This window comes from Eleutherodactylus coqui, chromosome 13 (assembly GCF_035609145.1).
Source record: "Eleutherodactylus coqui strain aEleCoq1 chromosome 13, aEleCoq1.hap1, whole genome shotgun sequence".
Classification (NCBI taxonomy): domain Eukaryota; kingdom Metazoa; phylum Chordata; class Amphibia; order Anura; family Eleutherodactylidae; genus Eleutherodactylus; species Eleutherodactylus coqui.
The window spans coordinates 76,558,090-76,574,255 of NC_089849.1; the positions used below are offsets into that span (position 1 = coordinate 76,558,090).

General features: G+C 50.1%; 1 protein-coding gene across 1 annotated transcript; it reads right to left on the reverse strand.

Annotated features, from left to right (window-relative positions):
* Nucleotides 1–2,275: 2,275 nt before the first annotated feature.
* On the reverse strand, nucleotides 2,276–15,967 carry CENPX (centromere protein X). The gene is made up of 5 exons (XM_066585827.1): nucleotides 15,900–15,967; nucleotides 6,998–7,049; nucleotides 5,614–5,667; nucleotides 2,673–2,761; nucleotides 2,276–2,598 (listed from the first exon to the last, which is right to left on the reverse strand). Exons 1-5 carry the CDS (start codon nucleotides 15,933–15,935, stop codon nucleotides 2,584–2,586), a joined length of 246 nt encoding a protein of 81 aa, XP_066441924.1. The 5' UTR covers nucleotides 15,936–15,967; the 3' UTR covers nucleotides 2,276–2,583.
* Nucleotides 15,968–16,166: the final 199 nt, after the last annotated feature.

Consider the following 16,166-nt stretch of genomic DNA (forward strand, 5'->3'; position numbering starts at 1 on the left):
TTTTGAATGGGGTCAAACACATGAGCAAAGTTTTACTGCATGGTGATGCGGGAGACAAATCGCGGCATGTTTTATCGTGCTGCATGCTCTCGCATTGCAGTGCCCATTGCTTTCAATGGCGCCAGAACTGCTGCCTCCGCTGGCTCCATTGGAGGCAATGGGAGAAACTTTGTGATCCTCAGGTGCAGCTGTGACAACTGCGCAGGAGGATCTCTGCATCTCCAAAGTGACGCAAAGCTGTTTGGCCATGAAAAGCCTTGCATCCATTGGGAATTCACATGGATGACGGGCACACGATGGGCCCCATATTGCGCTCACCCGTGTGAAGTTAGCCTTAGTTATTCCTTGTGTGATGCTAGTATAGCTGAATCCTACTAGAGAATCTCCTATCACAGTTGCTGACTATGATCACACAGTTATAATAGAGATCATCACAGCTCATCCTCCTGACTTACACTAATTGGTTGTAGCTTATTTATGTTAATATAGAAATTAATGATAATTAAACTGTCCCCCAGCAGACAGAATGGGGGTGGATTTGAAAGTGAAAGTAAAAAAAAAAAAGACTCACCACCAAGATGGTGCCTGAAAAGCATCAGACAGGTGGCTGCACTGCATGGAAGTGGGTGCAATACACAGAGGAGACCTCCAGGGTGTGACAGACAATCAGATGAGGGGGGGGGGGCAGGATAGAAAAATGTGTTTCCTCCAGAGTGGTCATTTAAAAAGAGTTCATGAAAAACAGAAAAAAAATCTGCAATGGATTCTTCACTGTTTCTACAACAGAATCCCCAGCAGTCATATGTGGGTTTTATTGTGGACTTTGGTGTGACAATTTAGTGAGGATTGACCATATAATTTTACAGGGTGCGAGAAAGTAGCCAAAGGCTCCCTTCATGTATGTTTGCCAACCCGATTGTTTCCCTGATCTCATGCCTATCCCGGGGAGCGGTTGTGACATCCAATGCATCAGTAGTGACACCAGACCTCTCTGTACATCTATCAGAAAATTGCTGCATTAAGGCCGGTTTCACACGGCTGAGATTCTCGCACGAGATTTGTGAGTGGCAAGATGCACAGATCTCACACGAATATGAACCCTATTCTTATGAATGGAGTTAAAACATGAGCAATTTTTTGGTTTGTTTTTCCCCGCATCGCACCACGATACAGGGAAAAAAAAGTTGCGGTGTGTCCTATCTTTCGGTGTGCCCTGACATTGCATCGCCCATTGTTTTCAATGGGGCCGGGACAGCAGCACACCACGTGATGGGTGCACACAAGTGCGCTGCGATGTTTACCCATTTATAACAATGGAAGACTGTCTGCGAACCTCTGCCGCGGCTGATCGCTACTTCCCCAAAGTGATGCCCGGCGGTTTTGATACAAGAACGCTTCGCATCCATAGGACAAAAAAAAAATTTAATTGCACGCTATGTGGCTGTCATTTATATTGGTCTCGGCCATGTGAAATTCGCCTTGGTGTGTTTCTGCACAGCTAAGACCATCAGACGACTGAAAAGGGGCATGAAAATGGGTAGAGCTCAGCCATTAAAGGGGTTTTCTGGGACTTATCCTTAGGATAGGTTATCAATATATTTGATCATTGGGGGTGCGCCACTCAGGACCCCCGCCAATCAGCTCTTTGAAGAGTCCACAGTGATCGGGCCAGCATACTGGACACAGCGCCATATATTTTGCAGTAGCAGTGCCTAATAGGGCAGCTCAATCTCCTTCACTTCAATGGGGCTGAGCTGATCTCAGGCGACGTGACGAATGAATGTAGTGTCACTGACCCAAGAGAAGACACCGGGATCCCAGAAACCAACGAACTTGACTCAACTGCCATATGTGAACACAGCCTAAGTGAGCAACAGGTACATCCCATGACATTGGCACATAGTAGGTATCTATACATGCTGTACAGAAAGTCCAGAACAAAGATATAGCAATTAGAAAGAATAAATAACACTTGTTTCATTTTGGGTGGATTTCCACATTTATTGTTAAATGTGCATTAATAATCTGTTTCCTGGCAAGATATTACTATAATAGAATATCGCCATCTAGTGGTGGAAAGATAACAGCACACACAATAGCACGAACCTAGCAAGATAAGATTCTGCGTCCCAGTATATGCGTCCACACAAGTTACCAACCAGCGCACGCTCCGGCAGCCCGGTGCTAATGAGGTAGCCACACGGGTGACAACCACACTTCTCCAGGGATGTTGGTTTTGGCAGCAGCGGAGATGAGCTGACGGAAAAGGCACAGACATAGTAATGGTGTGTTTATTACTAGATCCAGGGTGGTGTTGGTGAGGAGCTGGGAAAACTTATGACAAGTCATTAGCTCTTGGCTGACAGGTTTAATAAATGAATATGAAAAGTTTGCGGTTTCCAGAAAATTGGAACAACTCTTAAAAGAGGGCTTTTTCTTGAAAAGTTACATCAAAACGCACCTCTGTTCATGCAATGGTATTAACGGAATATCCCGACGTCCCGGAGAAGATCAAGCGTGCTTGTATTTTCAGCGGCATGTTGGATTAAGGAGAAAAGTCTGGTGATGGCACAGAGGTCCAAGCTAGAAGTCCAGGAGCTGTAAGGAGGGAGAAAGTACTATGAAGAAGTAGTACCAAACCTGCTGCTATGTACACAAGATGTGGGACTTACCAGCTGAGGCAGGATCTTCTCTACATGCTCGATGTCCACTACCGACACGTCTTCAGTCAGGGCCTGACGGGCCGCCCGAGCCGCTGCCTCTGAAACCAATGCACAACCAGGAAGAAATCATTACACCACATCGCCACTACATTCATACCAATCTGTGCAGAATGGCCAAAAGCGTCTGCTCTTGCCACATTAAAGGGGTGTGTAGTGATGAAAAAGCTAGAACTGGGATGGGGTACAAGCTTCCAATAAGCTCTTGTTCTTTCGGAGCAGAAGGCAGTTTCGGTGGTGGTACATACTCCCTTATGTTCTGTCCAGCTGCGGTTACTCCATAACATGGGACATTTTTGGCTACCTCGATGGGAGGTAAGAGCACTTGGTACACCGCTCCCCGGCAACAACTGCTGTCTGCCTACAGCAGCGTCTCCCAACCAGGATGCCTTGAGCCCCGATCAGGAGTTTCCCAGAACAAGGCAACAACAGGCTGTCACTTTAGCAACAGGGAAGGCAAACTTATAGGAATTTTTTCCCTTAAATTGGCTTCTACCTCAATGGTTGTTTTTTTTTTTTTGCCTTCCTCTGGATCAACATTGGGGGGTAATAGGCTGAACGTATGTCTTTTTTTAATTAAAAAATCTAAATCATAAATTAAAAATATATATTTGGTATTGCCACGTCCGTAAAAGTCCGATCTATCAAAGTAGCGCATTATTTTCCTCGCACGGTGAACGTCGTCCGAAAAAAGAAAAAAAAGAACGCCAGAAATGCACTTTTTCAGTCACCCTGTCTCCCAGAAAAAAACGCAATAAAAAGAGATCAAAAAGTCGCATGTATTCCGAATTAGTACTAACGGAAACTACAGGACATCCCGCAAAAAATCAGCCCTCGCTAAACTACGTCGACGGAAAAATAAAAAAGTTATCGCGTGTAGCAGATGACCGCAGAAAATTATTTGAAAAAAATTAAATGTCTTTGAAAAAAAAAGTAATACAGTAAAAAAAAAAAAAAACACTATACGAGTTTGGTATCGTAGTAATCGTACTGATCTAGAGAATAAACTTATCATGTTGTTGTTGCAGTTTGTGCGCCGTAGAAACAAGACGCACTGCAAGATGGCGAAATGTCGGTTTTTTTTTCATTTTACTCCACTTAGAATTTTTTAAAGTTTTTCAGTACATTATATGGCACTATTAAAAACTACAACTCGTCCTGCAAAAAACAAGCCCTCATACAGCGACGGCGATGGATAAAGGAGTTATGATTTTTTTTAAAGGTGGGAGAAAAAATACGAAAATGGGGAAAAAAAAGGGCCGCGTCATGAAGGGGTTAAAGGGGCTGTAAGAGATTAGCAAAAGGTGTTTGCTTTCCCCAGAAACAGCACCACTCTTCATCAGGGGTTGTGTCTGAGCTCGGCTCTATTCAAGGGAAAAGTCCTATTATAAAAAGGGACTATTCAGTTGGACAGTCACTTTCCATACAATGCAGCCCTGATGTACTTAACCCTTTCCAATCCACTGTCTGACATCTGAAGACATTATGATTTAAGGCTGTACAGCTCCAATGTTGGAAGACGTGCATCGGGGTTCTCTTACTGTGTATTGCCAGCCTCTCTGCTGTCGGAGCCTATCCAACGTGTCACCTCATGCAGTACTGGCTTTAGCCAGCAGATAGCGCCGTTGTATAACGGCAGATAAAGAGTAAATCCCCTAGGAAAACCAGGATACAAATTGGATTGGAAAGGGTTAATAGGGTTGCAAATTTTAGCTATTACACCAATTTCATCTTTAGTTATGTTGCCAGTGACTTCAGAATAGTTGTAGTGCGGTGGCAGCGGTAGTCTGGGACACGCCCTACATGGTGCCGATGCTTGTAATTGGACATAAGTGAAGAAGCAGGCAGATGCCAATGGACCAGCGTCTCCCTGCTGAAGCCAGGAGAGGAGCCGCCATTCATACATCCCAAGGAGGGCAGAAAACGGTGTAGTGGCTTTACTAACATCTGTCAGTGTTCCTGACATTTTCGGACATCTATAAGATGCCTCGTCTTGCATCGGATGAGGTCACACAAGCGCTCTCATTGATTCTTCCTGTCCGATAGGGTTCTCTCCTGGCTGCTCCGACATGTGACCCCTTCAGCCGCTGAGAAGCTCACTTATTAGCATGTGGTATCCCTTTAATACAGAGTGCGGTCAGGGGTCTTTAATTCCTGCTACCAACACATCGACTTAAAGGGGTTGTCCCGCGCCGAAACGGGTTTTTTTTTTTCCAACCCCCCCCCGTTTGGCGCGAGACAACCCCGATGCAGGGGTTAAACAAGAACACCGGACAGCGCTTACCTGAATCCCCGCACTCCGGTGACTTCTTACTTACCGGCTGAAGATGGCCGCCGGGATCTTCTCCCTCGGTGGACCGCAGGGCTTCTGTGCGGTCCATTGCCGATTCCAGCCTCCTGATTGGCTGGAATCGGCACGTGACGGGGCGGAGCTACACCGAGCTACACGGAGCCCCATTGAGAAGACAAGAAGACCCGGACTGCGCAAGCGCGTCTAATTTGGCCATTAGACGCCGAAAATTAGGCGGCTCCATGGAAACGAGGACGCCAGCAACGGAGCAGGTAAGTGAATAACTTTTTATAACTTCTGTATGGCTCATAATTAATGCACAACGTACATTACAAAGTGCATTATTATGGCCATACAGAAGTGTATAGACCCACTTGCTGCCGCGGGACAACCCCTTTAACAGAATAGCTGACCGCCTGCTGCCTGACAGAGGCCATCGTCATAAGACAAGCGATATTACTTCATCTTCAGTCTGGTTAGTGTATATTACTATGTCTGCATGCCAGGTTCTTTAACTGTGACAACATGCTGCCCCCTGCTGGAAGGTGCATGTTATGAGTGACACATTGACGATCATGTGGGAGGAGTGACTACTGTACTTACCGTGAACAAATACTTTCAGCAGCTCTGCTAGAAGTAGTACGGCGGGACCGCTGACTGGAATACAAGACAGACAATCTGAGTGAAGCGTGAGACGGCGCCGCTTGTCTCGTCCACACAGACAATCACAGAGTGAAGCGTGAGACGGCGCCGCTTGTCTCGTCCACACAGACAATCACAGAGTGAAGCGTGAGACGGCGCCGCTTGTCTCGTCCACACAGACAATCACAGAGTGAAGCGTGAGACGGCGCCGCTTGTCTCGTCCACACAGACAATCACAGAGTGAAGCGTGAGACGGCGCCGCTTGTCTCGTCCACACAGACAATCACAGAGTGAAGCGTCAGACGGCGCCGCTTGTCTCGTCCACACAGACAATCACAGAGTGAAGCGTCAGACGGCGCCGCTTGTCTCGTCCACACAGACAATCACAGAGTGAAGCGTCAGACGGCGCCGCTTGTCTCGTCCACACAGACAATCACAGAGTGAAGCGTGAGACGGCGCCGCTTGTCTCGTCCACACAGACAATCACAGAGTGAAGCGTGAGACGGCGCCGCTTGTCTCGTCCACACAGACAATCACAGAGTGAAGCGTGAGACGGCGCCGCTTGTCTCGTCCACACAGACAATCACAGAGTGAAGCGTGAGACGGCGCCGCTTGTCTCGTCCACACAGACAATCACAGAGTGAAGCGTGAGACGGCGCCGCTTGTCTCGTCCACACATACAATCACAGAGTGAAGCGTGAGACGGCGCCGCTTGTCTCGTCCACACAGACAATCACAGAGTGAAGCGTGAGACGGCGCCGCTTGTCTCGTCCACACAGACAATCACAGAGTGAAGCGTGAGACGGCGCCGCTTGTCTCGTCCACACAGACAATCACAGAGTGAAGCGTGAGACGGCGCCGCTTGTCTCGTCCACACAGACAATCACAGAGTGAAGCGTGAGACGGCGCCGCTTGTCTCGTCCACACAGACAATCACAGAGTGAAGCGTGAGACGGCGCCGCTTGTCTCGTCCACACAGACAATCACAGACTGAAGCGCGAGACGGCGCCGCTTGTCTCGTCCACACATACAATCATAGAGTGAAGCGTGAGACGGCGCCGCTTGTCTCGTCCACACAGACAATCACAGACTGAAGCGCGAGACGGCGCCGCTTGTCTCGTCCACACATACAATCATAGAGTGAAGCGTGAGACGGCGCCGCTTGTCTCGTCCACGCAGACAATCATAGAGTGAAGCGTGAGACGGCGCCGCTTGTCTCGTCCACACAGACAATCACAGACTGAAGCGCGAGACGGCGCCGCTTGTCTCGTCCACACATACAATCATAGAGTGAAGCGTGAGACGGCGCCGCTTGTCTCGTCCACGCGGAGTAGCTGCTGCTTACCTTTAGTCTTATCTTCTTCCAGGTGCATCTGCAGCAGTTTGGAGACCAGGATCTGGAAGATAAAGGGTGACAGTTAAAGGGGGTCCCAACATATGTGTTGGGCCGCATTTACATGGCCGATAGGGAGTTATGCCCGAGATTCTCAGGCACAAGACGCCCCGTCGGAGCGATGTGCAGGAGACGACACATCGCAGGTCCTATTCTTGTGCAACTCACATGGAAATAACTCTTGTTGCGACTTTCTCGTCTCTCAGCATCGCTGCAAGACAAGAATCGCCCGTCTAAATAGACCCGCTGCAAATAATGGCTTCTATTTTAGTGTGAGTCTCGCAACACACATCTGTTAAGCGGATACAGTTATGGCCTACGGGTGATAGACGCCATTGTTGGGTATCCCTTTAACAGATCTATCATGAAAAGCTCATGATATATCCACCAAATAGACGCCGCTCAGTGGCATCCACTATCCACAGACTATTATATTATGAGTTTTTTTTTTAACCCTTTCCAATCCACTCTACAGCTCCGATGTCGGAAGACGTCCGGCAGGGTATTCTTCCTGTAGATTACTGGCCGCTCTGTTGTCGGGGGCCTCTCCAGTATGTCACATACCGCAGTACTGGCTCTAGCCAGCAGATGGCGCCATTGTATAATGGCAGAAAGAGAAAGCCCCCTAGGAAATCCTGAATCCAAAATTGGATTGCAAAGGGTTAAAGGTCTCCACAGGATGAAATCACAGTCTATTACACTGATCCATCGAGAATAGGAAAGACGTTAATCCCCAATGGAGAGTGACCAGGCGGAGGCACAAAGGACACACTGATAGGTGCAGGTCTCACCTCTTGAGTTATGGACCCCCGGGCCAGACTGAATGCGGTGGTCCAGTGGATGGAAATAGCCGAGCGGAGCTTCGCTGAGCTGTTTCTGTAACTCCAGTACAAGTTAATGGGAATTAGAGAAACTATGTAGCTCATCCGCTCTCGGCCGTTTCCATCCTCCCAGCTGCCTCGTACAGTGCGGACTTCTCAGTGTGGCCACATTTGGACAAGTTGGGGATGCCCCTTTAAAGGAGTATTCCAGGACTTCTTAGGTTAATGGTTAAAAGCAGGATTAGGATAGAGGATATAAATGCTTAGAACCATTTTTGCCTCCATGCGCCTGACGAGCCGCCATCACTTGACCCTGTGGTGGGCTGGATATAGATGTATTGGGTGAGAGGACAAGATCAGAATCTAAGGGCGATGTGGAACATCCGAAGTCCGCATGCCCCACCGCCACCATGATGGCTGTCAGTCACCGCACCTTACAAGATGCTTTCATTCCAACTACTTAAAAGGCGCTGTTGTATTCCCAGAAAACTGGCTTCATTTACCGGAGCCATTTCATCACATATTCATCAGAATCCCCATAATTGTCAGTTGACGCTCACGTGACCGGTCCTCCCTCCTTAGCATCTGAGTGGTTGATGCTTTAGCAGTTGTCTATACAGTTATTTAAGTAGTTATTACACTTCTGTGCATTTCACAAGCATTGAGCCATTGCTTTTTTTAGATGTAAACTCTTATTATGGCTACTTAGATTGTTGCTAATGCTACGGCAAATGCTCAACTGGCAACTCTGTGGGAAATGCAACTATTATAGTCAATGGGGTCTGCCCGCTGCTGTTCGGTTCCGTCCACAAATGGAACTGTTCGGCCGCAGGGATTCCCCTTTCCTGCTCCCTGAACGGAGCAGACAAGCGGAATCCCGAGGGCAGATGTCACACCAGCCTTTTACGTCAGATAATGCTTTGGGAGGGCTGAGTGGTTTGTCCTAAAATTAAAATATTAACATCCCCCCCCCCCCCAACATTTTCTCAATTCTCGGTTTTAGGCCCAATGTCCACTTACACACACGGATTCCACTGCTGAATTCGGTGCCCGCGGACATTGGGAGAAAAAAAGGTTTTCTTACCTCTCCAGCGCGGATCTCCTCTGTACCGTCTGGATCTTCTTTCTTCAACATGGCGGATGCATCTGGACGTGCTGGCGATGTGCCGAACGCATGCACAGTGACATTTTTTTGTTAAAGTCCCGCTTTCCCGCAGATTCGCAGCACAGCGATAATGACAGCTGTGGCTGTGCCACGGATAGGACGGCTTCCATTGACTTCAATGGAAACCGTGCTGCAGGATCCGCAGACCAAAATAGAGCAGGCTGCGAAAAAAATTCCCACCCGCATGCTTTAAATTGCCCTGCGAATGATCATCCATCCCTATGGGCTTCTAGGGCTGTGGATCTCCTCCCGCACGGGAGACACGCACAGATATTATAATTAAAATCCACATGTGGACATCGGGCCTTAATCTCCATTTTCATGTTTATTTACTAAACAAGCTGAAAGAATTCCAAAAACACATTTTTTGTACATGCATGGCAATTCCTTAATATATTGATTATCTGAGCTGTATGGGATGGGTAAGGAGTACATGCTAAAGGGAACCTGTCACATTTTGGGGCCACTAATCCACCAACCCACCGTTATATAGCGGGGTTTAGCTTTCTACAGATGTCCATGTAATAAGTGGCTTTCTTGGTGTTATCTAGATAGGGGGTAATAACTTACTGGGGATAGTCTAGGACTCTTCTCCCCCGGCATGCACAGTGACGCACCTTCACATGCGCACGCACCCCATGCCAGTGCAGAAGAGTCCTGGACTTATCTCCAGTGAGTTATAACCCCCTCTTCTTGATAACGCTGAGACGGCCACTTATTACATGGACATCTTTACAAAGTTAAACCCTGCTACATAACAGCAGGATGGTGGTTTAGTGGCCCTAAAAATGTGTCAGGTTCTCTTTAAGAAACTGCTGTGCAAGCACATGACTTACTGAATGTGAAAGCATGGGGTTCAAAGTAATTAACACATAAAGGATTGGGTCCCCCTAGTGATCACAGCTGCCCATGTATTACTCCCCCCCAGTGATCACAGCTGCCCATGTATTACCCCCCCATTGATCACAGCTGCCCATGTATTACCCCCCCAGTAATCACAGCTGCCCATGTATTACCACCCCCAGTAATCACAGCTGCCCATGTATTACCACCCCCAGTGATCATAGCTGCCCATGTATTACCACCCCCAGTGATCATAGCTGCCCATGTATTACCCCCCCAGTGATCACAGCTGCCCATGTATTACCCCCCCAGTGATCACAGCTGCCCATGTATTACCCCCCCAGTGATCACAGCTGCCCATGTATTACCCCCCCAGTGATCACAGCTGCCCATGTATTACCCCCCCAGTGATCACAGCTGCCCATGTATTACCCCCCCCATTGATCACAGCTGCCCATGTATTACCCCCCCAGTAATCACAGCTGCCCATGTATTACCACCCCCAGTGATCACAGCTGCCCATGTATTACCCCCCCCCCAGTGATCACAGCTGTGCATGTATTACCCCCCCCCCCCGTGATCACAGCTCCCCATGTAATATCCCCCCCAGTGATCACAGCTGTGCATGTATTACCCCCCCCAGTGATCACAGCTGCCCATGTATTACCCCCCCCCCCAGTGATCACAGCTCCCCATGTAATACCCCCCCCAGTGATCACAGCTGTGCATGCATTACCACCCCCAGTGATCACAGCTGTGCATGTATTACCCCCCCCCCAGTGATCACAGCTCCCCATGTAATTCCCCCCCCCCCAGTGATCACAGCTGTGCATGCATTACCCTCCCAGCGATCACAGCTGCCCATATATTACCCCCCAGTGATCATAGCTGCCCATGTAATACCCCCCCCCACAGTGATCACAGCTCCCCATGTAATACCCCCCCAATGATCACAGCTGTGCATGCATTACCCCCCAGTGATCACAGCTGCCCATGTAATACCACCCCGTGATCACAGCTGCCCATGTATTACTCCCCCCCAGTGATCACAGCTGCCCATGTATTACCCCCCAGTGATCACAGCTGCCCATGTATTACCCCTCCATTGATCACAGCTGCCCATGTATTACCCCTCCATTGATCACAGCTGCCCATGTATTACCCCGCCCAGTAATCACAGCTGCCCATGTATTACCACCCCCAGTAATCACAGCTGCCCATGTATTACCACCCCCAGTAATCACAGCTGCCCATGTATTACCACCCCCAGTGATCACAGCTGCCCATGTATTACCACCCCCAGTAATCACAGCTGCCCATGTATTACCACCCCCAGTAATCACAGCTGCCCATGTATTACCACCCCCAGTGATCACAGCTGCCCATGTATTACCACCCCCAGTAATCACAGCTGCCCATGTATTACCACCCCCAGTGATCACAGCTGCCCATGTATTACCCCCCCCCCAGTGATCACAGCTGTGCATGTATTACCCCCCCCCCAGTGATCACAGCTGCCCATGTATTACCCCCCCCCCCAGTGATCACAGCTCCCCATGTATTACCCCCCCCCCCCAGTGATCACAGCTCCCCATGTATTACCCCCCCCCCAGTGATCACAGCTCCCCATGTATTACCCCCCCCCCAGTGATCACAGCTCCCCATGTAATACCCCCCCCCCCAGTGATCACAGCTGTGCATGCATTACCACCCCCAGTGATCACAGCTGTGCATGTATTACCCCCCCCTAGTGATCACAGCTGCCCATGTATTACCCCCCCCCAGTGATCACAGCTCCCCATGCAATACCCCCCCCCCAGTGATCACAGCTGTGCATGCATTACCCTCCCAGCGATCACAGCTGCCCATATATCACCCCTCCCCTAGTGATCACAGCTGCTCATGTATTACCCCCCAATGATCACAGCTGTGCATGCATTACCCCCCAGTGATCACAGCTGCCCATGTAATACCACCCCCAGTGATCACAGCTGCCCATGTATTACTCCCCCCCAGTTATCACAGCTGCCCATGTATTACCCCCCCAGTGATCACAGCTGCCCATGTATTACCCCCCCAGTGATCACAGCTGCCCATGTATTACCCCCCCCATTGATCACAGCTGCCCATGTATTACCACCCCCAGTGATCACAGCTGCCCATGTATTACCACCCCCAGTGATCACAGCTGCCCATGTATTACCACCCCCAGTGATCACAGCTGCCCATGTATTACCACCCCCAGTGATCACAGCTGCCCATGTATTACCACCCCCAGTGATCACAGCTGCCCATGTATTACCACCCCCAGTGATCACAGCTGCCCATGTATTACCACCCCCAGTGATCACAGCTGTGCATGTATTACCCCCCCCCCAGTGATCACAGCTCCCCATGTATTACCCCCCCCCCCCAGTGATCACAGCTCCCCATGTATTACCCCCCCCCCAGTGATCACAGCTCCCCATGTATTACCCCCCCCCCCAGTGATCACAGCTCCCCATGTATTACCCCCCCCCCAGTGATCACAGCTCCCCATGTATTACCCCCCCCCCCAGTGATCACAGCTCCCCATGTAATACCCCCCCCCCCAGTGATCACAGCTGTGCATGCATTACCACCCCCAGTGATCACAGCTGTGCATGTATTACCCCCCCCCTAGTGATCACAGCTGCCCATGTATTACCCCCCCCCCCCAGTGATCACAGCTCCCCATGCAATACTCCCCCCCCCCCCAGTGATCACAGCTGTGCATGCATTACCCTCCCAGCGATCACAGCTGCCCATATATTACCCCCCAGTGATCACAGCTGCCCATGTAATACCCCCCCCCCACAGTGATCACAGCTCCCCATGTAATACCCCCCCAATGATCACAGCTGTGCATGCATTACCCCCCAGTGATCACAGCTGCCCATGTAATACCACCCCCAGTGATCACAGCTGCCCATGTATTACCCCCCCCCCCAGTGATCACAGCTGCCCATGTATTACCCCCCCCCCCCAGTGATCACAGCTGCCCATGTAATACCCCCCCAGTGATCACAGTTGTGCATGTATTACCCTTCCAGAGATCACAGCTGCCCATATATTACCCCCAGTGATCACAGCTGCCCATGTATTAGCCCCCCACTAACACTCAGGGTTGCCTCTTTTTGGGCTTATGGCCTCCAAATGAACTCGAGCATGTAGTCTTAGAAACCCTTGGACAGATGGGGAGGAGCGCCTGGCATTTTGTCGCACCACTTATGTTTGCTTTCAGCCCTTTTAACCCCTTAGTGACGAAGCCTATTTGCACCTTAATGGCCAACTCATTTTTCGTTTTTTCTCAGTCGTATGAGGGCCCGTTTAGTGCGGCACGCTGCACCTTTAAGGTGTTATTTTGGGGTACATATAATGTATTATATAACTTTTAGTAATTTTTTTTTTATTTTGAAGTTTTGGGGCAAAAATTCCACCACTGTTTTTCTTTTTATTTCATGTTTTCAGCGTTCAGCATGCAGAATAAATAAGGTGGTAACATTGTTCTCGGGGTCAGCGCCATCCCAGCCATACCAAGTTTGGCCCAATGTCCACAGGCGGATCTGAACTGCGGAATCTGTGCCGGTCACCTGCGCAGAAGATCCGCAAATCAAGCCGCCCATAGGGAAGCATGAAGGTCCGCAAATGAAATAAAGCGTGTTGGATTTGTTTTGCAGACCTTTTGCAGCATGCTCCATTTCAATGCAGTTCCATGAGGTCAATGGAAGCCGTCCGATCCGCGGCCCGTCCGCAACTGAACTGCAGACGGGCCGCCGATTCCGTGGGAAAGCAGTTTAAATTTTTTTTTTTTTAAACTCCACTGCATGTGTGCGCCGGCCGGCGTTCCCGCACAGATCCACAGCGAAGAAAAGCTAAGTTCCCCTCCCATTGGAAATAGTGCAGAGGGTTGGAGAGGGGGCAGAAGCTCAGAGCACTGCTCCTGGCTCTTCCAGCCTCCTCCCCCTGCAGAGAGAGACGCCGTATATCGGCCGGCGTGAAAACCCAGCGGATATACGCACGTCGGAATAAGCCCTAAAAGGTAGAATTTGATGATCTGCATGACGTTTTGATCGTTTTCTATTTCATTTTTTTCCAAAGAAATACGCAGTTACCTATTTCTGCCATGTTTTTTATTTTTTTCCCCTACCGTCCGGGTTAAATAATGAACTCGTTAACAATTACAAATTTGTGGTGCTTTTTTGTCTCGTTTTACATGTGAAGGTGGGAAGGGAGGGGTTTGATGTTTTTATTTTTTCTAGGGGACCTGAACATCATTACGTTTGATTGTTCTTATAATACACCGCAATACTTCAGTATATTATGTTGCATATGACACTCAGCTAGAGGCTGAGCCTCATTGGCCACTGTAGCTGGCAGACCCAGGGGCTATCAACAAGCCTCTGAGTGCCACAGGACCCCGTGATCACATTGTGGGGTTCGGATCGATGATAGAGGGAAACCCCCCCCCCCCTCGGTCAGCCTTTTACACACAGGATTAAACAGCAGTGATCGTGGGTCACTGCTGTTTGAGCAGGTACTGGGCAGTCATTAGACAACCAAGCGCCCGCCTCTGCTAGTATGGGAGACCCGTGCCAGGCTTCGAATGCAGCATCATGAAAAGGAGCATGCATCAGACTAAGACCACTTAACCCTTTGCAATCCAATTTTGGATTCAGGGTTTCCTAGGAGGCTTTCTCTTTCTGCCATTATACAATGGCATCATCTGCTGGCTAGAGCCAGTACTGCAGTATGGGACATGCTGGAGAGACCCCCGACAACAAATCGGCCAGTAATATACAGTAAGAATACCCTGCCGGACGTCTTCCGACATTGGAGCTGTACAGCCTTCAATCAGAATGTCTTTAGACGTCAGACAGCGTCAGACAGTGAGTTGGAAAGGGTTAATGAACTTGTTCCCCACTTGTGCAGATCCCCTTTGCGTTGTACCCCTGGGGGTGTGGCTGCTTCCATATTGGATGTGCCCTCCTCCCCAGCTGGCCAAGGCTTATTAATACATGTGTTAGTTCATGTGGAGGCCACAGGCGCTGACAGAGGTGAGTCTGAGCGGCCCAGCATCTGCCGGTACATCGTGCGATAACGGGATGGCGGCATGCAGGAAGCTGAACCCTGTTTTCGGGGCACGGTGGCGGTTCCTGAAGCTTGGCGGTGAGCCCGGTTACACGGGACGATACATTATTCAGATTCCTGCTATCAGCAAGAACCACGATTGCCATTCGGTGTAAAGGCACACCCCGACTGATCAACGAATGATGAGTCATTCCATTCCGTTTCTGCATACGTAAAAGCTGAATGGCGACCAACCCGTATAACCAAGCAGCCACTTATCTATGGATGACTGCCCATTTACGGTGAATGGAGGCGGCGGGTCGGAGCGATCCCCAGCGATGATCCACCTTCTGTAAACACAAAAGAACGATCATCAGTGGAACGACCCATAGGGCACCTGCCCCCGGTGGAACGACCCATAGGGCACCTGCCCCCGGTGGAACGACCCATAGGGCACCTGCCCCCGGTGGAACGACCCATAGGGCACCTGCCCCCGGTGGAACGACCCATAGGGCATCTGCCCCCGGTGGAACGACCCATAGGGCATCTGCCCCCGGTGGATCGCCACAGCTGAAAAAGGGTGCTGCCATGGAGGGCGTAGATGAAGGAGGTAGTAAAGACGTGTCCCGTGTAACCATACTGGTCACGTGGACAGTAAGTGGAGGAGCAGACTCGCCTTGCCTCCCTGTATGAACAGACCGAACAGTGGAGAGGTGAGTGGAACGGCAGCGTCTGGAGTCACTAGATTAATGTAAAAACCAGCATGTGGGCAAGTCACGTGCTGACTCCATGGACTGACCAGTGTAAAGGGGGTTGGGGGAGAACGTGGACGCCATAGGAGTCACTATGGAAGCCAGTCCCAGCTGGCACTGTTCTGGTGGCCTGTTGCTATCACTTCTCTATGGGGGAAGCCGCCTTCATAATGCACACCACTCGCCTTCGAGAACTCCACCGGCTCCTCTTCCCGCTCCATCCTTCCTATCTGCCGCGCCGCTTGGCTCCTCCTCTATAGACCCGCCTCCAACCTGCGCACAGCTGACTGGTGGATGGGACTGTCAATCATGGAATTCTCCGGCTCGCAGACCCTACAGCGCTGTCTAACCAGAGCTGTGAACACTAGAGCGCGAGGTTTGTGGCGGCAGCCTGTCTCCAAGTCCTCCAGTGACATCACCGGGGGCGGCCATGTTTCTGACGACAAAAGGCC

Coding starts and splice junctions, on each gene's coding strand:
- CENPX (XM_066585827.1), bottom strand. CDS start 15,935: ATGGAGCGGGAAGAGGAGCCGGTGGAGTTCTCGAAG. Junction 7,050..15,899: donor AGCCGGTGGAGTTCTCGAAG/GCGAGTGGTGTG, acceptor TTTATCTTCCAG/ATCCTGGTCTCCAAACTGCT. Junction 2,762..5,613: donor GCTGAAAGTATTTGTTCACG/GTAAGTACAGTA, acceptor CATTGGTTTCAG/AGGCAGCGGCTCGGGCGGCC.